At 42.7% G+C, this 24,836-nt stretch overlaps 1 protein-coding gene across 4 annotated transcripts; it reads right to left on the bottom strand.

The window, feature by feature from the left end:
• On the bottom strand, positions 1-23,971 carry MFAP5 (microfibril associated protein 5). Of its 4 annotated transcripts, XM_060190116.1 has the most exons (11): positions 23,794-23,971; positions 23,049-23,108; positions 19,343-19,378; positions 13,248-13,292; positions 12,772-12,804; positions 12,290-12,325; positions 11,648-11,680; positions 7,810-7,839; positions 5,998-6,085; positions 4,421-4,494; positions 1-152 (listed from the first exon to the last, which is right to left on the bottom strand). In XM_060190116.1, exons 2-11 carry the CDS (start codon positions 23,104-23,106, stop codon positions 40-42), a joined length of 546 nt encoding a protein of 181 aa, XP_060046099.1. In that variant the 5' UTR covers positions 23,107-23,108; positions 23,794-23,971; the 3' UTR covers positions 1-39. The 4 variants fall into 4 exon arrangements, with proteins under 4 accessions (XP_060046099.1, XP_016050047.1, XP_060046100.1 ...); XM_016194561.2 differs by lacking the exon at positions 11,648-11,680 and having other exon boundaries at positions 23,794-23,966; XM_060190117.1 differs by lacking the exons at positions 11,648-11,680; positions 12,290-12,325 and having other exon boundaries at positions 23,794-23,960.
• Positions 23,972-24,836: the final 865 nt, after the last annotated feature.

Raw genomic sequence — 24,836 nt, 5'->3', positions numbered from 1 at the left:
TTTTTTTTGTTTTTGTTTTTCCTTTACTCTTCTGGTTGATCAGAGACCCCCGGGTCTCTGCAAATCCACATTTTCACAAGGAGGAAGGCGGAAGTAGTTGGAGCGACGGAGTCGTCTTGGTGGTAAACCAGCCATCTGACGGCACAGTTCATCTGGAAGGGAAGTGGTGCAGGTAGAGAGAGATGAGGACACAGAAACCTGACAAGGCCTCCTGCATTTATTTCCTTTTTTTTTTTTTTTTTTTTTTATTGGCTACCGAGGTTATCACTGGTATGAATCCACAACTCCCAGATGCCATTTTTCATTTCCCCTCTCTCCCTCTTGTCTCTGCCCCCCCCTTTTGATAGGATGGCGAGAAATTGAAAGAGCAGGGGAGAGTAGAGAGAGACAAAAAAAAAAAGATAGACACCTGTGGACCTGTTTCACCACTTATGAAATATTCCCCCCTTGCAGGGGTGGGGAACAGGGCTAGAATCTGGGTCCTTAAGCACATTCACGTGTGCACTCAACCAGATGCTCCATCACCTGATTCCCTTTTTTTTTATTCTTTTTTTTTTTTTCACCTCTACAGTTCTCACAAGGGCTGACAAAGCCACCACTTCATATTTGAAATCCCTTTCAAATACTGCAGTGATAAAGAGGAGGAGGAAACATTAACAGCTCTAGAATGCAAGAGATTGGAAAATCTGTACAGATGAAACCATGAAAGAAAAAAAGCAAATACATGAATGTAGACAGACAAGCACTAGGCCTGACAAAACTCTCTCATGCACATTTTTTCCCCTTTTCTTCTTTATGACAGAGACAGAGAGAAACTGAAAGGGGAAGGAGACAAGACACCTGAAGCACTGCTTCTCCACTTGTGAAACTTCCCCCCTGCAGGTAGAGACTGAGTACTTGAACCTTGGTCCTAGGCCTCCTGCATTAAAATTTAAGAGCAAGAGAAAACTGCTGTGTGGTGTCATGCAAAGGCTGGAGAGAGAGTGGTCCAGGAGGTGGTGCAGTGTATAAAGAGCTGGACTCACAAACATGAGGTCCAGAGTTCAATGCCAGCATCACATGTGCCAATCAGTGGTGCTCTGGTATATCTCTCTCTTTCTCTCCCAACCCCTTTAATAAGCATTTAAGCAAAAGGTGGCAGACCAGGGAGATAACATAGTGGTTCTGCAAAAGACTGTCATGCCTGAGGATTTGAAAGTCCCAAGTTCAATCCTCAGCACTACCATAAGCTAGAGCTGAGCAGAACTCTATCTTGGTCTCTCTAAAATAAAATAAAACAAAATAAAATAAAATATTTTTTAAAAAGGATAAAGAATGGAACAGAAAAGAAAAAAATAGAAGAGAAGTTGATCTGGGTCAGAACACCAGTCTGCCACTTACTGGCTATTTGCCATTTACTAGAAAGTTTCTTCACTCTTCTGAACCCCACTTTCCCTGGATGTAAAATAAGCATTGCAACACCTGCCTCGACAGCAAAGTTGTATTAAAATAAAAGTAATATATGCAAAACACCTAGCACAGGTGGTCACATCATGGAAGCCTCCCCTTCATATCTAGCCTCCAAGCCTTCAGATCATGGCTTTATTAACTAGCAGAGACATGAAGTCCAGTCACTGAGTGTGAGTGTTAGTGCTTGCTGTGTGCTGGCAGCTAACTTTAGTACAACCCTCCTGAGACATCCACAGTGCCTAGAGCCCACATGGCTCATCCTCAGGCTCAAGGTGCTTTCCTTGCAGGTGGCTTGCTGGGAGCCAATGGGGCAAAGGGCTAGTTTCCTTCTGTGAAGGTAATTCCTGCTCTGACTCAGGGCCCCAGGGCCAGGCGGGCTGCTGAGTCATAAGGGACTGTGTCTGTGGTGCCTTCACCAACCACAGCCGGCCTGCGGGGCTAGCCACGGGGAAGGTGACAAGTGCCTCCTCCCCAACATAGTCTCTAACCACGCACTTCAGATCCATGTGATTGTTTTTCTACCTTCCTCTAACTTTGAAATTTCACAACAAGCAATGTAAATGATTCCTGGAATTGGTGGACTGTGTAGAATATATAGCCTGTTTTTCTAGACCCAATATATTTCTTTCATTTTTCCTTTGCCTTTTTTAATACTTTCTTCCTCTCTCTCTCTCTCTCTCTCTCTCTCTTTTGCTTCCAGGGTTATCACTGGGGCTCTGTGCCTGCATTATGAATTCACTGCTCCTAGCAGCCATTTTTTCCTTCATTTCATTGGACAGGACAGAGAGAAATTCGGAGGGGAGAGGAGATAGAGAAGGAGAAAGATAGACACCTGCAGACCTGCTTTACCGCTTATGAAATGACAGCCCCCAGTGGGTTTTCTTTCCATTCTCCTCTCCTCCCCTCCCCTGCCCTCCCCTCCCCTCTCCTCTTCTCTCCTCTCTCCTTTCCTCTCCTCTTTTCTTTTTACCAGATCACTGTTCAGCTCTGGTTTATGGTGGTGTTAGGGATTGAATTTGGAAGCTCAGAGCCTCAGGCATGAAAGCTGTTTGCATAACAATTGTGCTATCTTCCCAGCCCTATTCCCTTTATTTTTGTCTTTTTAAAAATTTCTTTATAGGGGGATTAATGTTTTACAGTCGACAGTAAACACAATAGTTTGTACATGCATAACATTTCTCAGGTGTCTCGTTTTTAACGCGTCCATTCTTTTTTTTTTTTTTTTTCTCTTAGCATTGGCTAATGGTAATATTGGATAAACCTAATCCAAATATTACTGTCTCCAGCTTAGTGTTTTTCCTTTCCTTCCTTCCTTCCTTCCTTCCTTGCTTCCTTCCTTCCTCCCTCCTTCTTTCTTTAAAAAAAATCTTTTTAGCGTTATGAATATGACTGTGGATTATGCTCTTATTAGATAGAATAACTTTTTTATTTTTTAAAGTTTTTTTAATCTTTATTTATTTATTGGATAGAAACAGCCAGAAATTGAGAGGGAAAGTGGTTATAGATAAGGAGAGAGACAGAGAGATACCTGCAAGACTGCTTAACTTGTGAAGCTTTCCCTCTGCAGGTGGGGACTGGGGACTCGAACCTGGCTCCTTGCACACAGTAATACGTGCACTCAACCAGGTACACCACCACCTAGCCCCTAATATTTTTATTTTTAAAAAATATTTATTTATTATTCCCTTTTTGTTGCCCTTGTTTTTTTATTGATGTAGTTATTGTTGTTGTTGTTATTGATGTTGTTGTTGTTGGATAGGACAGAGAAAAATGAGAGTGGAGGGGAAGACAAAGAGGGGGAGAGAAAGATAGACACCTGCAGACCTGCTTCACTGCTTGTGAAGCGACTCCCCTGCAGGTGGGGAGCCAGGGGCTCGAACCGGGATCCTTATGCCGGTGCCTGCGCTTTGTGCCATCTGCGCTTAACCCGCTGCACTACCACCCGACTCCCTCGGCCTCTATTTTTACCTTTATATATAAAGCTTCAGTGAATGATATTCAGAGCAGACAGAGCTTCTTAATTTATATATGAAGTATGTGTGAGGAACAAAATATTGGAGTGGCAGAAATTTTTTTTTTTATGTTTTTCTGTTCAAAGTGTGTCACAACTTTCCCAACAACCCAGTAGTTCACCAGGTAGGGTGCAAACAAACCTTGCTATGCACACAGCTCAAGCTCAAGCCCCAACATTACATAGGAGGTTCTCTGGCACGAGAGATAGCTGGTGCTGTGGTCTCTCTCTCTGAATGAATGAAAAGGCAGTCAGTCCAGAGTGGTGGAATCACACAAGTGTGAAGCTCCAGCCCTACCCCTTTCTCCCCTTAGCCAAAAAAGAGAGTGAGAGAGAAATTGGAGTTACAATTGAATTTGGAAAGTGACCTAGGCGGGTGGGAAGTGGATAATATAATGGTTCTGCAAACAACTTTCATGCCTGAGGCTCCAAAGTCCCTAGTTCAATCCTGCTGCACCACCATAAGCCAGAGCTGATTAGTGCTCTGGTAAAAAAAAAAAAAAAAAATTCATCAGTGGGCCTGTAACTGGGTGGTGTTTTTGGCTGAGGATTGAATTTGGAACCTCAGTGCTTCAGGCATGAAAGTCATTTGCAGAACTATTGTATTGTCTCCCCAGCCTTATTCTCTCACACTTTTATGTTACTGGGTACTTTTATTTGTTACTGGGGTAATTTTGTTTACTTGTTTGTTTATTACTAGAGCACTTCACAGCTCTGGCTTGTGGTGATGCAGGAGTATTGAACCTCAGACTTTGAAGCCTCTGGCATGAATGTCTCAGCCTAGGGTATTTTTTAGATATGAACTATTGGGCTAACTTGCTAGAGCAGTGGCTGATGGGAATTGGGGTTGACTTAAAGCCTTCCTCCAAGGCCAGACCTTGGACCCACTGGCGTCATCATGTCCCTCTTGATTGCTCTGGTCCCTGTCCCTCCTCACCAAAGGCCCAGATGCCACCTTACCTTTCATGGCTTCATGTTCTTTACAGACGAGACGAGAGCAGATTTCGTTGTTGATGATGTACATGCGTCTCAAGCTGTTGTAGTCCCATCCCATGGTAGAGAAAGGAGAAAAGAAACAACGTTGAAGGTGGGGAGATAACACAGTGGTTATGCAAGAAGACTTTCATACCTGAGGCTCCAAAGTTCAATCCCCTGCACCACCATAAACCAGAGCTGAGGAATGCTCTGGTAAAAAACAAAAAGCAAACAAAGAAACATTTGTGTGGGGCAGTGGTGTACCTGGTTAAATAAAGACATTACAGTGCACAAGGACCCAGTGTAAGCCTGCAGTCCTCACCAGCTGGGAGGAAGCTTCATGAATGGTAAAGCAGTGCTACAGGTATCTTTCTTTCTCTCCCTCTCCCCTTTCAATTCTCTCTGTTTCAAATATATAAATAAATTGAAAAAGAAAATTAATTAAATGTTTTAAAAGAGAGTGGGAAAAAGCATTAAGAGGAAGAACACTGCCTCAGTCCAAGATGCCATTTCAATACCTGTATTTCCCCCACTCTTCTCTCTGCTCTCTAGCCCCAGCCTGGATTTCCTTCAGTATTTAGCTTTTAGCCCGAGTGAGTGGAGGGGGAAGAATGGCATCAGCTACTGTTCGAACCAACACTTTACACAAATGGCTTAGTTACGCCTAACTTTTCTTCCCACTCTTAATTGTGTCTTCTTCCTGTTCTCCTTCTCTTTCTCCTCCTCCTTTTCCCTCTTCTAATATTTTAATGGGAGAGATACAGAGAGTGAGAGACCAGAGCACTGCTTAGCTCTGACTGGGGATTGAACTTGGGACCTCACAACCTCAGGCATGAAAGTTGTTTGCAGAACCATTATACTGTCTCCCTAGCCCTGTTTCCTCTTTCCAGAGCTGGCTCTTTTTCTTCCAACTTTCCCTGAGGTAACAGCTCTGAGCTCCAGTACTCCCCCACCCCACAGCCCCCTGCCTTCACTTGCTCCCAAGCCTCCATTCTTCCTAGTCAGCCTGCTCTTTTTTTTTTTTTTCCTTTTATTTCTTTTTTTTTTTTTTATTAAAGAAAGGATTAATTAACAAAACCATAGGGTAGGAGGGGTACAACTCCACACAATTCCCACCGCCCAATCTCCATATCCCACCCCCTCCCCCGATAGCTTCCCCATTCTCTATCCCTCTGGGAGCATGGACCCAGGGTCATTGTGGGTTGCAGAAGGTAGAAGGTCTGGCTTCTGTAATTGCTTCCTCGCTGAACATGGGCGTTGACTGGTCGGTCCATACTCCCAGTCTGCCTCTCTCTTTCCCTAGTAGGATGGGTCTCTGGGGAAGCTGAGCTCCAGGACACATTGGTGGTGTCTTCAATCCAGGGAAGTCTGGCCGGCATCCTGATGACACCTGGAGTCAGCCTGCTCTTGTTAGGCCTCAGTAGACTCCAGTGCCGACTAGGCACCTTAATAAAGAGCCCTAGCAGAGACTGAAATTCCACAGTGTGGCTTCATGAAGCAGGATTGCCACAAGAGCACTGCCCAGTAAGATTCTCTCCCTCTGGGCATCCCAGGCCCCTTACCTGGTGAAGCAAAGCTGGTGGATGCACTGCTTGACTGGTCGGTGCACAGAGTAGAGCCGTGTGCAGGCGAATTTCTCATCCCGGCACTCTGAGGAAGGCCAACACAGAACAAAGAGTCAGGTGTGACCCACAGGAGAGACATTAGCAGAGGGTGTAGCAGGGAAGATAGAGGGAGAGGAAAAAAAATAGAAAGTTGAGAGGGCAACAAGATAGCAGATCTAGGAGTGCACCCGCTTTGCTGTGCACTGGACTCAGGTTCAAACCCATGGCAAGTCATGTGAGAGTAAAAAAAGCACTGGGCAGAGCTTGGATATAATGGGAGCTCTTCCTCTCTCCCTCCCTCCCTCTCTCTCCCTCCCTCTCTCTCTCTCTTTCTCTTCCCCCTCTCCTTTTCCTCCCCCCCCCAAAGTCATCTTGGAAAGGACAAGCCCTTAATAACTAAAAATAAATAAATAAATAAATAAATAAATAAATGTCTCTAAAGAGCATTTTCCATACATGTCACTTGCATTCGAGTCCCCCACTCCCTACCTGCGGGGGGTTGGGGGAGGTTGGGGAAAGCTTCAAGAGCGGTGAAGCAGTGCTGCAAGTGTCTGTCTTTCTCTCTGAGTACCCCCATTCCTTTTCAATTTCTTTCTGTGTCTATCCAATAAATACATAATATTTTTTAAAAAATAAAGAGCACCTTTTGTACATTAGGGACACATTTTTCCTGTTCCTCAAAGCAGACTAGCAAGAAATTAGCTTTAAATTAGCTTTAAAAATTTTAACTGTTCCCCTGCCTCAAAGTGAAAGTAGATAAAAAGATTCTCTGAGTGCTATCCTAGGAAAACGTTCAGCTATTAAACATCCAGTAGATGTTTAATAGCTGACAATTTCATTCTGAATAACAATCCTTTTTTTTTAATGTTTTACTTTATTTTTTTTCACTGGGGTTATTGCTGGGGCTGGTTTCTGCACTATGAATCCACCACTCCTGGCAGCCATATTTTCCTTTTTATTTTTCTATTTTTTATTTAACAAGGCAGAGAGAAATTGAGAGGGAAGGGGAGGTAGAGAGGGAAAGAGAAAACTAGACACCTGCAAACCTGCTTCACTGCTCATAAAATGTCCCCCCTGCAGGTAAGGACTGGGGGCTCAAACCCCGGTTTTTGCACATAGTGAAATGTGTGTTTAACTAGGTGAGCCACCGCCTGTCACCCTAAAATGTTTTGTTTTATTTATTGATTTGATCAAGGCAGAGAGAAATTGAGAGGGGAGGGGATGATAGGGAGGGAAAGAGAAAGAGCTTCATAAATGGTGAAGCAGTGCTGCAGGTGTCTCTCGGTTCCTGTCTCTCTCTCTTCATATCCTCTTCCCTCTCAATGAATTTTTGTCCTATAAAATCAAATCAAATAATTAAAAAATATATTATTATGTGGGAGGGTGAGGATGTGGGTGGGACTTTGGTGGTGGTTGTGGTGTAAGTATACAATCCTGTAACATAATATCAATAACCAATTGAAAAATTTAAATATATATATTATTTGAGACTTATTGGAACTAAACTAGAGTATGTGCCAAATACCAAGAGCAAGAAGGTAAAGAAGTCTCAATAAGAAAAAAAAAAAAAAGCTTCAGAAAAGATATCAAGTGGGGCTTGATAGCATAATGGTTATGCAAAGAGACTCTAGTGCCTGAAGCTCCAAAGTTTCAGGTTCAATCCCTGCACTGCTCTATACCAGAGCTGAGCAGTGCTCTGGTAAAATTAATTAATTAATTAATTAATTAAATTAAAAAATAATGCAGAAAAGCCATCAAGCGATACCATACCTGTGCTGGCATTTCTATCACCGGCCAAGTCTGGAAGACAGAAATTATGTTCAGTTATTCCTGGTTCTGGATACGCTTCATCTTTAACTGCCATGTTGGCAACCCATACAGAACTCCCACAAATAGGGAACAAATTAGTTCACTCTGAGTAAATTTTAAGAGAAAACATACAGGCGGTTTTGGTCCACAAACACTCAAACATTAATGAGGTTAAAATGGACAATCTTTTTTTTTTCTTTCTTTTTTCTCTCTCCTGGAAAGCTGAGGGATTTACTTTATTGTTGTTTTGTGTTTTTTTCTTGTTCCCAAGAATTTAGTAGGGACATAAGGTAAAAACCAAACAACCAAACAACAACAACAACAACAAAAGGTCGTATATCCAGAAGAGCTTCTCCTTAGAGCTAAGGAAAGAAAAGATGATTATACTATAGAGTCTCATCCTCAGAAAAGAAAACTTCATTCCTTGTAAGTCAGATGCATCATCATGGAATCTTTGATAAAAAGTTGTTGGAGAGGGAGTCAGGCGGTAGTGCAGTGGGTTAAGTGCACGCATGTGGCGCAAGCTCAAGGACCGGTGTTAAGGATCCCGGTTCGAGCCCCAGCTCACCACCACCTGCAGGGAGGTCATTTCACAGGCAGTGAAGCAGTGAAGCACGTCTACAGGTGTCTATCTTTTTTTCTCCCTCTCTGTCTTCCCCTCCTTTCTCCATTTCTCTCTGTCCTATGTAACAATGACGACATCAATAACAACAATAATAACTACAACAACAATAATGACAAGGGCAACAAAAGGGAAAACTAATAAATAAATAAATAAATAAAAAAGGTTGTTGGAGAAAGAATAACAAGGTTCCCAGCCGTAGGCAAACATAATCTAAGGGCAAGTGAAATGCCAGCCTACTTTGTAGAATGGAGAAAAAGTCAAGGAATGAGATAAGTACTGAAGGAAGAGACTAGCCATGGAAATTGTCTATGAAAGCATCATTAAAGGGCCAGAAGATGATCGTACACTAGGTTGAACATACATGCTAACAATGCACAAGGACCCAGGTTCAAGCCCTTGGCCCCCACCTGCAGGAGGAAAGCTTGCAAGTGGTGAAGTTATGCTGCAGGTGTCTCCTCCCTCCCTCTCTATCATCCCTTTCCCTCTCAATTTATTTCTGTCTCTATCAAATACATAAATAAAAAGAAAGAAATAAAGAGAAAGCAGTGTTGAAACAGCTTTCAGCAGACAGGATTTTTTTTTTTTTTTTGGCCTCCAGAGTTATTGCTGGGGCTCAGTGCCTGTACTATAAATGTACTGCTTCTAGAGGCCATTTTTTCCCACTTTTGTTGCCCTGTTGTTGCTGTTGGATAAGACAGAGAGAAACTGAGAGAGGAGGGGAAGACAGAGAGGGAGAGAAAGATAGACACCTGCAGACCTGCTTCACCACTTGTGAAGTGACCCCCCTGCAGGTGGGGAGCCGGGGACTCGAACTGGGAGCCTTGCACTTCACACCATGTGCGCTTAACCCACTGCACCACTGCTCAGTCCCCAGCAGACAGGATTCTATAGAAGCATGCTGTTTTTTATCCTGTGGTTTCACTTGCAGGTGATTATGCTGAGAATTCTCACAAAGACATTTCTAGCACAGATCTTTCTTCTATGTTCTGTGCCTATAATAAATTCAGCCACCATGTTATAGAAGATTCGATGGAATTTTTTTTTTTTAGTCTAATACATCTTAAATCGACTTATGTCTTCCTTTACCAGTTCAAGCTGTTCTGCAGTGAATGGTATTGTTATCCTCTACTTCATAATCTAAAAGTTAGACATCATTCCAAGAATCCCCCCTTCCCTTACAGCTCACATCTGTTTAAAGACTTACTAATTTTATTTGATGAGATAGATAGGTCAGCAGGTGATAGATAAATAGATAGATACACAGACAGACTGACAGACTACAGCACCACTTTGGCATATGCAATGCCAGGGACTGAACATGAACCCTCCTCTCATGCACAAGTTCTGTGCTCTACTGTTGAGCCTCCTTTCTGGCAGCACAGCTCACTTTAATTCTCACTAGCCTCCGTTAGTTCAGTTCATCAGCTTTTATCAGGAATAATGCGCCACCATCCTTGCTGGTTTGACAATTTGCAAATTCTATTGGAAACTTCCTTTGCCCAAACTGCTCTCTTTGTTTTTCCATCTCAAGCCTTTTGGCCATATTGTATTTTTTTTTTGTTTGTTTTTTGTTCTGTTTTCTTTTTTGTTATTAGACAGAGAGACACAGAAAGAGACCACACTAAAGCTTCCTTCAGTGCTGTGGGACTGAGATTGAACTTGGGTCGCACACCTGGCAAAGCAGTGTGCTGCCCAAGTGAGCTATTTCACCAGCCAGCCCATATTGTTTTCTTTACCCAAGAGCTCTTCCTGTAACATTCAATTGAGTTACTTCTGCTTATCTTTCAGGAAGCTGCCCCAAGGACTGCCTGCCCCCAAGCACTGAATATAGGCAAGGACTTTATTTCAATCTTTCCTCACAGCATTTTGTGAAACCGAATAAAAGCAGCCATTCACTGGTTAATCTCATTTGTAGACAAAATGTTTCTAGCTGGGTGGTGTTGCATTCACTTGAGCACACATGTTACCATGTACAAAGACCTGGGTTCAGGGCTACAAAGACCTGGGTTCAGGGGGCTGTGTGGTGGCACACTGGTTAAACACACACAGTACAAAGCATAAGGACCTGCACAACGATTCAGGTTTGAGTCCCCAGCTCCCCAACTACAAAGGGGTACACATTACAAGACGTGAAGCAGGTCTGCAGGTCTCTCTCTCTCTTTCTCTCTCTCTCTCCCCTTCTCTCTCCTTCTCCTCTCTCAATTTCTATCTGTCCTATCCAATAAAATGGAAAAAAAAATGAGCACTTGGAGTAGTGGATTTATAGTATGGGCATTGAGCCACAGCTATAACCCTGGAGGCAATTAATAATAATAATAATAATAATAATAGACCTGGGTTCAAGTCCCTGATCTTCACCTGCAGGGAGAAAGCCTCATATGTGGTGAAGTAGTACTGCAGGTGTCTCTCATTCTCTTCCCGTTTTTAGCTTCCCCTCCCCCTCTCAATTTTTCCGTCCTATCAAATATTAGAGAAATGAAAAAACAAAGCATTAAAAGATATTTTAAAAGATATAAAAATATCTTTTAAAAAAGAAGTAAATCATTCTTGTTTATCTTACACTCCTGTTATTTAGTGGTAGGCTTTTAGTAATTATTTATTCAAAATGATCTTGTCAGGACCATGCAGTGGCAAACCTGGTAGAATGCACATGTTACATTGTGCAAACACCTGGTTTTAAGTCCCCCAGTCTCCATCTGCAGGGGCAAGAAGCTTCATGAGAGGTGAAGCAGTGCTACAAGTCTCTCTTTCTCTCTTCCCATCCATCTTAACTGAAAGAAATCGGAATAAAAGAGATAGATAGACAGACAGACAGACAGACAGACACCTGCAGAACTGCTTTACTGTTCATGAAGATTCCCCCCTGCAGAAGGAGCTAATCCCACCCCCCCAGCACTGTTTAGCTCTGGATTATGGTAGTGCTGGGGACTGAATCTAGGACCTCGGAGCCTCAGGCTCTGAGACAAAAATCAATGCCTCAATGGCAAAAGTCTTTTTTGCATCACCATGATGCTATCTCCCCAGTCCATGACCTAGTAGATTGTTTTAGTCTCAGTCTCCCCAATATGTCAAGTTCTACTTTGCTTCTTCTTTGAACATGGCCCTTTCTTTGGCTGCCCATCCCTTCCTTTATTGCCTTGTTTATTGGAATTACTCTTCCAGGGATCAGCTTACCTTTATGAATACATTTCCAGTGGTTTTTGTTTGCTTGTTTTTGTTTAAGTAAAGGCAGGGAGAAGTTGAGATGGAAGGGGGAGATAGAGGAGAAGAGAGAGAGAGAGGTTGACTTGTAGTACAACTTCACCGCTTGTGAAGCTTCCTCCCTGCACGTGGGGACCAAGGGCTTGAACCCGAGTCCTTGCACATTGTAATGTGTGCACTCAACCAGGTACACCACCATCTAGCCTCTACAATATTGTTTAGCTATATTTTACACCTCAAGTCTGGAAAACTGAGAGAACAATTACGCTTTGCTATTTTGCGTCAGACACCTAGCACAGTTCCTGTTTGTTAGAGGAGAAGTAAGCATGTCATTAACTTATTTTTCTAAACTAGAGCACTGCTCAGCTTACGGTGGTGCCAGGGTTTGAACTTGGGACCTCAGAACCTCAGGCTTGAAAGTCTGTTGCAGAACCATTATGCTATCTCCCCAGCTGACATGTCATTAATTTAAGCTGAACTGTTGCAAGAATGTGCTACATAAAGTGTAGTTCTGTCTGCTTGGGACTTATCACAGGCTGTAATGCCTTCTGTCATGGGCTCTGGGTGGAATCCCAGAATGACCCAGTGGCCCTGGGATCCCAGATCTGAACTCACCCAGGTCATCTGTGGAAGGCTCGATATCAGCCAGAACTGAAAAGGCACAAAACAGCAGGTGTAAGGAGGGCTTTGCATTGGTAAGTGGGGAGGCAGGGGAGAATATAGGAGAATGAAGCTATCAGGGCAGGGCAAAGCTATGACTGGGTTTGTGTAGTATGTCCAAGGAAGTAGTGCAACTGAAATTTTTGAGGAATACTTGCCTATTGGCATTAAGCTAATATCTGGAACACTTTTATTATTTTCCATACCTTCTTTTAGTCATTAATCCATCTTGATCCCTATTTTAGGAAGACTAGGAGGCCTCTCTTTCTATACCATTATTACTTAACAACGTATCCACAATCCCTGAATCTCTTCCCCAGAATATATATATATACATATATACACATATATATATATATATTTACTTCTAACTAATATAAATACTGTGAGCCTTAATAAGAAGCATGCCATCTTTAAATAACCACGTCAAAACTTACCTGTCTCGTCTGTAGCAGGATCATTCACCAGATCTGCAAGAAGGAATGAAAAATGCAGGTAGGAAAGGCAGCAAAAGGAAGACGCTAAGGAATGGAGATTTCAAAGGAGGAGATAGCATAATGGTTATGCAAAAGACTCTCATCCCTGAGGCTCCAAAGTCCCAGGTTCAATCCATGGTTCAACCATAAACCAGAGCTGAACAGTTAAACTAATAATAGTAAGAAAGACAAACTTGAAGTAAGACTGTGGAGTCTTGGCAAAGAGAATCAACTAATGCAGAAAGAAATGGAAATGGTCAAAAGATTATGCACATTCACCATGTCAGTGGCATGGGAGAGAGATCACAGAGTTCTCTGTGAGCTCGGAGCACTATCTATGCTAGTCTTCATTTGCCTTTGTACTGATGTTATCCTCAATCCTTTTACCCTCAGTACAAAGACAATGAAATGTACAAAGGAAAAAAGAAGCAGCTTACTAGGATCTTCTGTAAAAAGTTCAGGAGTTGCTTGAGTCACATCGTCTGAAAAAGATGGAAATAAAAAATAAGTTTTTCGGGAGTCAGGCAGTAGCGCAGCAGGCTAAGCGCAGGTGGCGCAAAGCGCAAGGACCAGCATAAGGATCCGGGTTGGAGCGTCCGGCTCCCTACCTGCAGGGGAGTCGCTTCACAGATGGTGAAGCAGGTCTGCAGGTGTCTATCTTTCTCTGCTCCTCTCTGTCTTCCCCTCCTCTCTCCATTTCTCTCTGTTCTATCCAACAATGACGACATCAACAACAACAATAACTACAACAATAAAACAATGGCAAGAAAATAAATAAATATTTTTTAAAATAATAAGATTTTCAGAGTAGCCTCTGTCTCTGCCTATCCTTGCACTTCCAGTAAGTGAAATTGTCCATCACAGCACCCAACAAAGAGTAAGCACACACAATAATTTGCCTTTGCTCCCTGAGTATTTTCCTCATAGGAATGACAATCCCCTACTTCCATGAGTACAATCTAGCCTAGAGTATACGTTTTTGACTGTCTACGTCATCTAGTTGAGTGAGTGAATGACATGCCCATCAGATGATCTTTCACAAGAGTTCCTTTTCTGAAAAAAAAAAAAAATATATATATATATATATATACATATATATATTTATACTGCGTTGCCTTTTCTCCTGCTTTTTAAAAAATTATATGTATTTATTTATTTATTGGATAGAGACAGTCAGAAATCGAGACGGAAGGGGGTAATAGGGAGAGAAACAGAGAGACACCTGCAACACTGCTTCACCACTTGTGAAGTTTTCCCTCGGCAGGTGGGGACCAGGGCTCAAACCTGGGTCCTTGCACACTATAACATGCCACGAAACCAGGCATACCAGTGAAGGAACAATTTACATTATTTTATTGTCCTAGCCACAGTCATACATACAACAATGTGGGGTTTATTATGCATCAAGTGCTAGCTAAAACCATGATTTTGTTTTTATAGATGAAAAAGTTAAGCACCAGGAAAATAAATAATTTACACAAGGTCATAACATTTGTTTGTATTTATAATCGATTGGTGACATTTTGTGTGTGTGATACCAAAATGTGTTGATATTTGGGAAAGTAGATACAGAGGGAAGAAAATAATCTAGGTCTTAAAGTGGACGCTATTGAAACAAACTAAGAAAAGTGTATTTAAAATGAACAGCACTTCCTGAGACAGACTATGTCTATTGTCAGAAGCAAAACAGCTAAGGCAGTGTTAGCATCTACTTTTTGCAGGATTGTGTCATAGCCCAATTTATCCACTAGGGGTCAGAAAATTCATAGTTTGTCTTGATAGAGGAAGGCTTTTTCTTTCAGCTTCAGAGTTAAGTGTCAGATTTAAATCCAAGCATTGATATAAAATATGTCATTTTATACAATCATTTTAATGATTGTTTTTAATATAAACAACAAAGTAATATTTTTGAAAGAATTTTCCTGCCTACTGCTAGTTTATCCTCTTTTTAAAACCCTAGATGTAGTCATCAGATCTGGTAGGGGGTGGGAGACAGGGGACCGGGAAGGGGGGTACTGGGGGTGGGGGTGGGGGCGGGCTAGATAGCATAATGGTTGTACAAAGAGTCTCTCATGCCTGAGACTCCAAAGTCCCAAGTTCATTCAATCTATACACCAGAGCTGATCGACACTCTGGTAAAAAAAAAAAAAAAACAGATCTAAGAGCCTTTTTTTCTTTAACATTCAATTCAAATTTTCTTATTGATTTTTTTAATTTAGGGGGCCAAGTGGTGGCACAGCTGGTTGAGCACAACATACTACAGTGCCCAAGGACCCAGGTTCGAATCCCTAGTCCCCATATGCAGGAGGAAAGCTTTGTGACTGGTAAAGCAGAGCTGCAGGTGTCTCTCTGTCTCTATGCCTCTCTCTGTCACCCCTTCTCTCTTGATTTCTGGCTGTCTCTATCCAATAAATAAATAAAGATAATACAAAAAATAGATTTTTTTATTTAGTTAACTTTATCTGTCTGTTTTAGCAGATCCAGGGCCTTAGCATTGCCTGATTTCACTGCTCCTGACTGATTTTTAAATTCCTCATATTCCAGAGAAAGAGAAACAGACAGGCAGGGCTAGGTGGTGGTGCACCCAGTAAAGTGCACTCATTACCATTCAGGAGGATTTGAGTTCAAGTTCCCTGTCCCCACCTGCAGGAGGTAAGCTTCATTAATAGTGGAGCAGTATTGCTGGTATTTCTCCTCTCTCTCCTCTCTTGCTCTCTGTCTCTCACCCTATGTTAAAAAGAAAAATAAAAGGGAAAAAATGACCACTGGGTACAGTGGTAGGATCATGAAGGCACTGAACCCCAGTGATAATCTTTCTGGTGCACGAGAGAGAGAGAAAGAGGGGGAGAGAGAAAGAAGACAGAAAGAGAGACACTGCAGTACCACTATGCTGTCTATAGAGCTTCCCCTGATCTATTCACGGTATTTACATATAGTGCTAGGGCTAAAACCTGAGTCCAAACCAGGTTTTTGTATGTGATAAATTGTGTGCTATACCAAGTATACAATAGCCAGGCCCTGAAGAAATGAATCCAAGTCAGTTCTAATCCCATAGGATCTTTGAAAAATCACTAACCCGAGTCATTCCTGGAACTGTGAGAGTGGAGGGGAGTCTCCGGGTTGGAGCCCAGCCTAGCCCTGTCTTCTCTCACCACATTCCAGACCAGCCACGCACAGAGGAGAGTGACATAGTGGAAGGGCAGGGAGCCTAGAGTTCAGGAGTTCAGGCCAGAAGACTGCTTTTCTGTGTATATTTTTCTTTTCCCATGGGCTGCTGCCATCTGAATGCTTTATCAAGGATTCATGAATGTTCCACTGAAAATGAGCCATGGGACTCTTTTTTTTTTTTAATACTACTTTATGTTTCTGTTTGAAAGCAGACTAGATCAGAGCAGTGAGGTAGCATAATGGTTATGCAAAAAAAAAAAAAAAAAGTTCACGCCCAAGGTTCTGAAGTTCCAGGTTCAATCCCCAGCCAACATAAACAGAGCTGAGCAGTGCTATGATTAAAAGAGAAAGTGGGGGGTGGGGGAGGGGAAGATAAGAGAGAAAGAAAGAAATTATCTTAATCAAGAGAGAAGTGGATTCTGATTTTTAGTTTTGCTGGTGTTGAAATCTGATGTAAGTTCAGAAACAGATTCAGACACACAGAGAAAAGAAAGTTTCATTTTTTTATCTTAATCAGGATGCACAGGAAGAAATTATTCTGTCCCAATACACACACAAATACACACACACACACACACACAAGCTGAAGTAAGTTTAATAACACTACTGTACTTGCAGCACACTTTTTTTTTTTAATGAGAGAGGTAGAAAGGGGGTAGGGGAGAAAGAGAGAGACCAGAGCACTCAGTTCTCACTGACTGAATTGGGGGCCTCAGAGCTGCAGAACCATTATACTGTCTCCCAATCCTTTTTTTTAAAACAAATAAAGCTGCCACCGGGGTTATCACTGGGCCTCCGTGCCTGCATGATGAATCCACAGCTTCCAGTAGCTTCTTTTTTTTTTTTTTTCATGCTTAGAAACAGAAATTGAGAGAGAAAGGGGAGAGAGAAAGGGTGAGAGAGAAAGGGAGCTGCAATGCTGCTCCATTGTTCTTGAAGCTTCCGTTCCTACAGGTGGGGGTGAGAGGTTTGAACCTGGGTCCTTGTGCACTGTAACATGTGCACTCTTACCAGTTGTGCCCCACTACCCGCCCCGCTGTGCATTCAACATTTTTCATCTATCCTAACCCCCACTTGGGAGCACCTGTATGAGGGAGGCATGATCATGAGTGATGGAGCAGTGCAGTGGTGTCTCCCTCCAGGGCCTCAAAACGGGGTCCTCTCTCATGGTTAAGTGTATACTCTACTGGGCAAGCTATCTTTGGTCCCCCTAGTTGTTGTTAATGAATTAGAATAGATGGGAAAATTCTCTCTGTCTCTAAGCAAAAAAAAAGAAAGAAAGAAAGAGAGAAAGGGAGGCAGCACAATGATTCTGCAAAAGATTCTCAGGAGTGGTAGGCTTGGAGCCTCAGTGATAACCTTAAAAAAAAAGTGCAAAAAGATACAATTAAATCAGTAGAGTTGGGGAAATTTGTGACCCACTAATGGGTTACATACTTTAATGCTCTCAACTTTGGAAAAATACGTGTTAAACTACAATGAGGTTGAATTTCTTTAGGCAGAGAGAGCTGTTGGTCAGTTTCTGGACACAGCTGAAGGAAATGGCCTCCAGAAGACTGAGCTCCGGGCTTTGTTCAGCTGTACCATAATATCCTTACAGTATGGAGGAATAGTTTTGCCCTTTCCTTTTCCTTTTTACCTGTTCCACTGTTGCATGGTGGCAGGGGCTCATTGGTGTCCTGGAAGGTGGCATAGTAAATAAAGTATTGGGGGAGTCGGGCTGTAGCGCAGTGGGTTAAGCGCAGGTGGTGCAAAGCACAAGGACCGGCATAAGGATCCCTGTTGGAACTCTGGCTCCCCACCTGCAGGGGAGTTGCTTCACGGGCGGTGAAGCAGGTCTGCAGGTGTCTGTCTTCCCCTCCTCTCTCCATTTCTCTCTGTCCTATCCAACAACGACGACAACAACAATAATAATAACTACAACAATAAAACAACAAGGGCAACAAAAGGGAATAAATAAATAAAATAAAAATTTTTTAAAAAAGTAAATAAAGTATTGGATTCTCAAGTATGAGGTCCTGAGTTCAGTCCCTAGCATTGCCTATGCCTATGCCAGAGTGATGGTTTTTTCCTCTTTCTCTGTCTCTCTTTCTCTCTCTACTACATAAATATTTTTATAACTTTTTATAGTTGTAAAAATTAGTGAGCACTTTTTGAGCATGATAAGAAATAGAGGGTCTTAGGAAAGGTATCTCAATAATTAAAATGACAAGGAGAAGAAGGTTCAGGGAGATATAGCATGATGATTATACAAATGGCTCTCATGCCTGTACCTCTAAAGTCCCAGGTTCAATCCCCCCCCAGCACCATATGCCAGAGCTGAGCTGTATTCTGTTCTGCTCTTTTTGTATCTTAATATACACATATTTCCTCATAAAAATAAATACATCTAGGGTGGGCAGTAGCACAGTAGGTTAAGTGCAAAGCTCAAGGACCGGCGTAAGGGTCCTGGTTCGAGCCCCAGGCTCCTCACCTTCAAGGGAGTCACTTCACAGGCAGTGAAGCAGGTCTGCAGGTGTCTATCTTTCTCTCCCCCTCTTTGTCTTCCCCTCCTCTTTCCATTTCTCTCTGTCCTATCCAACAACAACAATAATAAACACAATGATAAAACAACAAGGGCAACAAAAGGGGGAAAATATAGCCTCCAGGAACAGTGGATTCATGGTGGAGGCACCGAGTCCTGGCAATAACCCTGGAGGCAAAAAAAAAAAAAAAAAAGGAAAAGAGAGAAATAAATAAATACATCTTTTTTAAAGGGAGGTTTCTTTGTTAGTAAGATGATTGAGTTATAGAAGCTGGTGAATTAGATCTTGAGGCCCATACTTTGGGAATTCATCTTGCTACCATATTATAGATTATTTTTAAATATATAGATGAGAATTACAGAGAGAGAAAGAAACCAGATCACTGCTCAGCTTTGGTTTATGGTGGTGCTGGGAATTGAATCTGAGACCTCAGAACCTCAGACATAGAAGAACTTTTGTGGGAGTTGGGCGGTAGCACAGCGGGTTAGACACAGGTGGCGCAAGGACCAGCGTAAGGAGCCAGGTTGGAGCCCCCCTGGCTCCTCACCTGCAGGGGAGTCACTTCACAAATGGTGAAGCAGGTCTGCAGGTGTCTCTTTTTCTCTCCCCCTCTCTGTCTTCCCCTCCTCTCTGTCCTATCCAACAACGACACCAATAATAACTACAATAAAACAAGGGTAACAAAAGGGAATAAATATTAAAAAATAAAGAAGTCCTTTTGCAGAACCACTATGCTGACTTCCCACCCACCACATAATAGATCCTTTAACTCTTACTATTCATCTACATTATCCTGATAAGAACCTGCCCCAGAAGTCCAGCTCCAAGGGTATACCTACCTCCTCGTTGACCTCTGGCCCCAAGGTGTGTCCAGCCTGTACCAAAAGAAGGAGGAAAATGGTGTGAGTGGCTCCATCAGCTTTAAGAGATCAGCCACTAGAGTGATGGCAAAATCGACTGCACTTCATCGATCAGGGTTTTCTGCCACCACAACACAACACAAAACAAAACAGCTTAGTCAGTAATACAACAAAGGTGGCGGGAAGAGGGATAGTCCAGAAAGACAGCACAGTTTCCAGGGCAGAGTGCCCTCATTAGGATGTCCTTTTGGTGCCATCCCAGCCAGTCCTCCAGGACCACAGAGAGGACCAGAGCCTCTCTCTAGTGTGTCCCATCCTGTCTCCATATCTGCTCCACTTGCTACATTGGCAGGCAAGCCACCAGAGTCTTCAACTGGGGAGGATATATATATATATGTATATATAATAAAGCATGGGATTTTTAAAAAAATATTTATTTTATTTATTTATTCCCTTTTGTTGCCCTTGTTGTTCTATTGTTGTAGTTATTATTGTTGTTGTCGTTGTTGGATAGGACAGAGAGAAATGGAGAGAGGAGGGGAAGACAGAGAGGAGGAGAGAAAGATAGACACCTGCAGACCTGCTTCACCGATTGTGAAGCGACTCCCCTGCAGGAGTCGCTTCAGGGGAGCCGGGGTTCGAACTGGGATCCTTATGCCGGTCCTTGTGCTTTGCACCACCTGCACTTAACCCGCTGCGCTACAGCCCGACTCCCAAGCATGGGATTTCTTAGAAGGCAAGGCTCATCCATACAACAACTGTCATCCTTTGCTATAAACTTTGCCTAGACTAGAGGAGAAACAGTAGATTTAATGAGATGATTGAAAGTGGAACATGCACACAAGAATCTTATATGCTGTTATGTTCTGCTGTTTGTTCCCTAGCACCTGCTCCTTGAAGCAGATAATGGGTTTTGTATTGGGGCTGTGGAGATAGCATAATGGGTATGTAAACAGCTCTCATGCTAGAGGCCCCAAGGTCCCAGGTCCAGTCTCCAGCATCACTATAAACCAGAGTTGAGCAGGGCTCTGGTAAAAATAAATAGACAAATAAATATTTTTCAAAACTATGATTTCTTTGTGACTTGGGAGGTGATACAGTGGGAAGAGCACTGCTCTTATGTATGAGGTCCTGAGTTCGATCCCTAGCATTGCATGTACCAAAGTGATGCTCTGGTTCTCTCTCTCATTAATAAATAAATATTTTTAAAGCGTGTAATCTTTTTTAGTGCTCTAAATAGTAGTCATTCTTGGACTGGGAAGATAGCATTGTAGTTATGCTTTTTTTAAAAAAAATTTATATTTATTTATTTTCCCTTTTGTTACCCTTGTTGTTTTATTGTTGTAGTTATTATTGTTGTCATTATTGATGTCATCGTTGTTAGACAGGACAGAGAGAAATGGAGAGAGGAGGGGAAGACAGAATGAGAGAAAGATGGACACCTACAGACCTGCTTCACCTCCTGTGAAGCGACTTCCCTGCAGGTGGGGAGCGGGGGCTCGAACCAGGATCCTTAAGCTGGTCCTTGCACTTGGCGCCATGTGCGCTTAACCCACTACACTACCACCTGACTCCCTATGCTTTTTTTTAAACCAGAACACTGCTCAGTTCTGGCTTGTGGTGGTGCGGGGGATTGAACCTGGGACTTCGGAGCCTCAGGCATTACCGTCCATTTGCATAACCGTTATGCCATCTACCCCTGCCTCTGCATTGTAGTTCTACTTTAAAAGACTTTCATGTCTGAGGTTCTGAGATCCCAGGTTCAGTCGCTAGCACGTCCATAAGCCAGAGCTAAGCAGGGTTCTGGTCTTCCTCTGTGTGTCTTTTTCTCTGTATCTCCTTTATTAAAAATAAATAAAGGGATGGGGATAGATAGCATAATGGTTATACAAAGAGACTCTCATGTTTGAGACTCCAAAGTTCTAGGAGCAATCCCCTACACTACCATAAGCCAGAGCTGAGCAGTACTCTGGTAAAAAAAAAACAAAAAAAACAAATAAATAAAATACTTTAACAAAATTGTTCTTAATATATTTTTAAGTCTTTAACTATAGTCAAAGGAATGATAAAGCAGGATAGGAAGACCTGTATTTTGGTATATGTGTGGACCTTCTCTGCAGCATTATTATTGTAAGAGGACTAACTCAGAATGTGTAAAATATTTAATTCATAGTCATGAATTAAATGCAAAAACCCATAGAAATTTAATATGTTCCTATTAAAAAAAACTTTTCTTGAAATAGTTTGAGATTTATAGAACCACTGCAAAGGTAACTCCTGTATGTGGTTTACCCCAGATGTTAGCATTTTACATAACAAAAAAGCAACTTAGTCATGATAATTACAATTAACTAAACTCTAAAAAGACAAAAAAGAAGAAACCTAAGCTTCCCTTTTGTGTGATCAGTCCCCTTAGTGAGAGTGTGAAATCTAGGTGCTGGGCAGTGTTACACCTGGTTCAGTGTCCACGCTACACTGTGGAAGGGCCCAGGTTCAAGCCCCTGATCCCCACTTGCAAGGTGAAGTAGTAAGCAATGCTGCAGGCCTCTCTCTCTCTCTCCTTCCCTCTCAATTTCTTTCTGTCCTATCAAATTAAATTAAAGTTGCTTTTTTATGTGAGTGAAATCTCTGCTTGTTTTTATTTAATTTTTATTTTTTTATTATTTATTACTGGACAGAGACAAAGAGAAATTGAGAGGAGAGGGGGAGATAAGGGAAGAGACAGATACCTGCAGCTCTGCTTTACCACTCGTAAAGCCTTCCCCCTGCAGGTGGGGACAAGGGGCTTGAACCTGCATCCTTGCACCTGGCCCCAAGTGTGAAATCTTTGTCAGCCACTTCACTTTTATGAATAGGAACAGAAATGCTTTCTCTGTACAGATGAAGAGTATAGCCTATGCACCCTAGTGCTAGAGTTTCTCAGATTTCAGTGTATTTCTGCCCTCTGTTTTCCATTAGGACTTAAATTTGGTCCAGGGCTGACAATATAGCTCCCATGGAATAATGACCCAGGTTTGAGTCCAGAACCCAGCACACTGGAGGAAGCTTTAACAAGGTGGAGGGCAGGGGGAGAAAGAGAAAAGACCAAAGCACTGCTCCGCTCTGGCTTCTGGTGGTACTGGGGATTGAACCTGGGATCTCAGCTTCAGGCATGAGAGTCTTTTGTAAAACTGTTGTGCTATCTCCCCAGCCTTGGGGGCAGCTTTAGTACTGTGGTCTCTTTCCTTCTCTCTCACTTTGTTTCTCTTGCTGTATCTGAAACAGTTGGTTCAGAGCAGTGAAACCCCTGGTGACAAGAACAAAATGAAGTTTGGCCTATTTTCTCACTGAAGTAGTCTCTATATGTTGGCCTATGCAGTTATATGGCGACCTTTTCTTCCTTGGAGGTCTGCGCATTCTGGTCCAGTTGGTCGTCTGCCTTTATGGTCTCAGCTTAGTCTCCTGACTCTCAGGATTCTTTGTCTGAGATTCTTTTGCCCTTCTGTATGAGGTCATCTGGACTCACGGCTCTGTCCTGTTTTCTTTGGCACAGAAATCTGTCGTCCTCTTAAATCACAGCTCAAGAACTCAATAGCAAACGTCCCTCCTCCCACTCCCCTGCCGCCTATGTCTGTCCCACCCTTCCACACATGTGTCACCCAGGTTTTAAGAGTTTGAGGAGAAAAGAATCAAGGCAGTGACTCACCAAAGGGGATGATGAAGACAGTGCAGAACAGCAGGGCTTTCGGTCCTGACAGCAGCATCTCTGAGAGGTGGTGGCAGCACAGAGATAGTGGCACTCAGGGGACACGTCAGGCAAGGTTTCTCTAATGTCCCCGTCCCTCTCTCTGCCCAGAAGCTTTCCTAGTTCCCCAAGTATGAGTCAGACCTGCCCCCCACTTTCAGCAAGCGCTTCATACAACTTCAGACTCTATTCTGCAATCACTTATCATTATCCTTACTCTCATGACTTTGCTACCAAGTCAGAGAAGATCTCATAATCTTTTTTTTTTTTTTTTTAAGATAGACATAGAAGCAAAGAGAGGGAGTGAAAGAGACCACAGCACCACCAAATATTCCTTCAACATGGTGAGGGCTGGGTTCAAACCTGGATTGTGCACATGACAAAGCAGTGCACTATCCAAGTGAGCTATTTTGCTGGCCCAGAAATCTAAATGATCCAGATTTTCCCTTACTCTGGGACCACTTTCACTCCTGATGTCAAACCTTCCCTTTTTTGTATAAAACACACACACACACACCATCTCATCTTAGTGCCAACACTCATGTGAATTTCATAGGCAATTGAAATTTGTAGTCTAAATGGAGTGTCTGCCCAAAGCAGAGGTCAGGAACTTTCCCCGCTGCCACAACCTGGCTTTTCTATTGCAATAAGCATCCCCATGCACACGCACACAGAGTCCATTTAGGATCTCATACAAACAACTCACTATCTCTTGTCCTCTGCTCTTTCCGCTGGGTCTTCTGGCTGCCGAATGGGTTTCTCTCCTCCTCAAGCTATTCCCACTTTGGCTGGAGAGTAAGACGAACAGACCACTCCCTGAAAAGGATTTCAAATTTGGCCTGTTCTGAAACAATGAGATGTGGGAGAGAGAGAGAGAGAGAGAGAGAGAGAGAGAGCACTCATGCACGCCAGGCTAGGCGGAGTATAATGCAGTGTTATAATGAGGCTGGAATGAACAAGAGGATGGGAATTTGCAGTCACTCACACCCTCATTCCAAATGTTATTACCACACTGGTGTGAGATGCAGCTGCTCCCAAGAAGGGCTGGTCCCAGCTTTTTCTTTCGTGGGCCCGTTTTCCCCCCTCACAGCCTGACCCCAGCTCTACCCCAGCCCCCTGTTCCTTGGGGTCCTTCTTTACCTAAATAATTTCATCTTTTCCTTGCAGTGTTTCTGTGGAGGCCATTGGAATCTGCTTCGGTCTCAATCACTGTCTTCCTCCAGCCCCCTTCTCACTTTTTTTTTTTCAGCATTGTTCTCAACACCAATACATTTCTTGTTTTGTTTTTGCTTTTTGCGTTTGCTTTTTTTTTTTTTTTTTTTTTTTTTTTTGCCAGAGTACTCCTAAACTCTGGCTTATGGTGATGTTGGGATTGAACCTCAGTTTCCATTTCAGAGCCTCAGGCATGAAAGTCTTTTTGTACTGGGTGTGTATGAGGTGAGGGGGGAGGGAGGATACAGGTGGTGATGCACCTGGTTGAGCACACACACAATACCTAATGTATAAGGACCCAAGTTCAGGCCCCCAATTCCCTTCTGAAGTGGGGGAGGGTCTATTTCACCACAAGTGGTGAAGCAGTGCTCGTTCTTGCTCTCTCTCTATCTCCTCTTACCCCTCTCAATTTCTCTGTCCTATCAAATCAAATCAAATAGATAAATGTACAAAATAAAGAGACAGGGCAGTGGCATAGCTGGTTGAGCACACATGTAACAATGTGTAAAGATCCAGGTTCAAACCCCCAAGTCCCCA

Source organism: Erinaceus europaeus, chromosome 4 (assembly GCF_950295315.1).
Source record: "Erinaceus europaeus chromosome 4, mEriEur2.1, whole genome shotgun sequence".
In the NCBI taxonomy this organism is placed as follows: domain Eukaryota; kingdom Metazoa; phylum Chordata; class Mammalia; order Eulipotyphla; family Erinaceidae; genus Erinaceus; species Erinaceus europaeus.
Note: the sequence above shows the minus strand (reverse complement) of the source record. Positions and strands in the feature narration are given on the sequence as shown.

Excerpts from the sequence above, each read along its gene's own strand:
- MFAP5 (XM_060190116.1), bottom strand. The coding sequence starts at position 23,106 with ATGCTGCTGTCAGGACCGAAAGCCCTGCTGTTCTGCACTGTCTTCATC. Across the intron at positions 13,293-19,342 it reads GGCCAGAGGTCAACGAGGAG|ACGATGTGACTCAAGCAACT; the intron begins GTAGGTATACCC and ends CATCTTTTTCAG. Across the intron at positions 6,086-7,809 it reads TGATAGAAATGCCAGCACAG|AGTGCCGGGATGAGAAATTC; the intron begins GTATGGTATCGC and ends GGCCTTCCTCAG.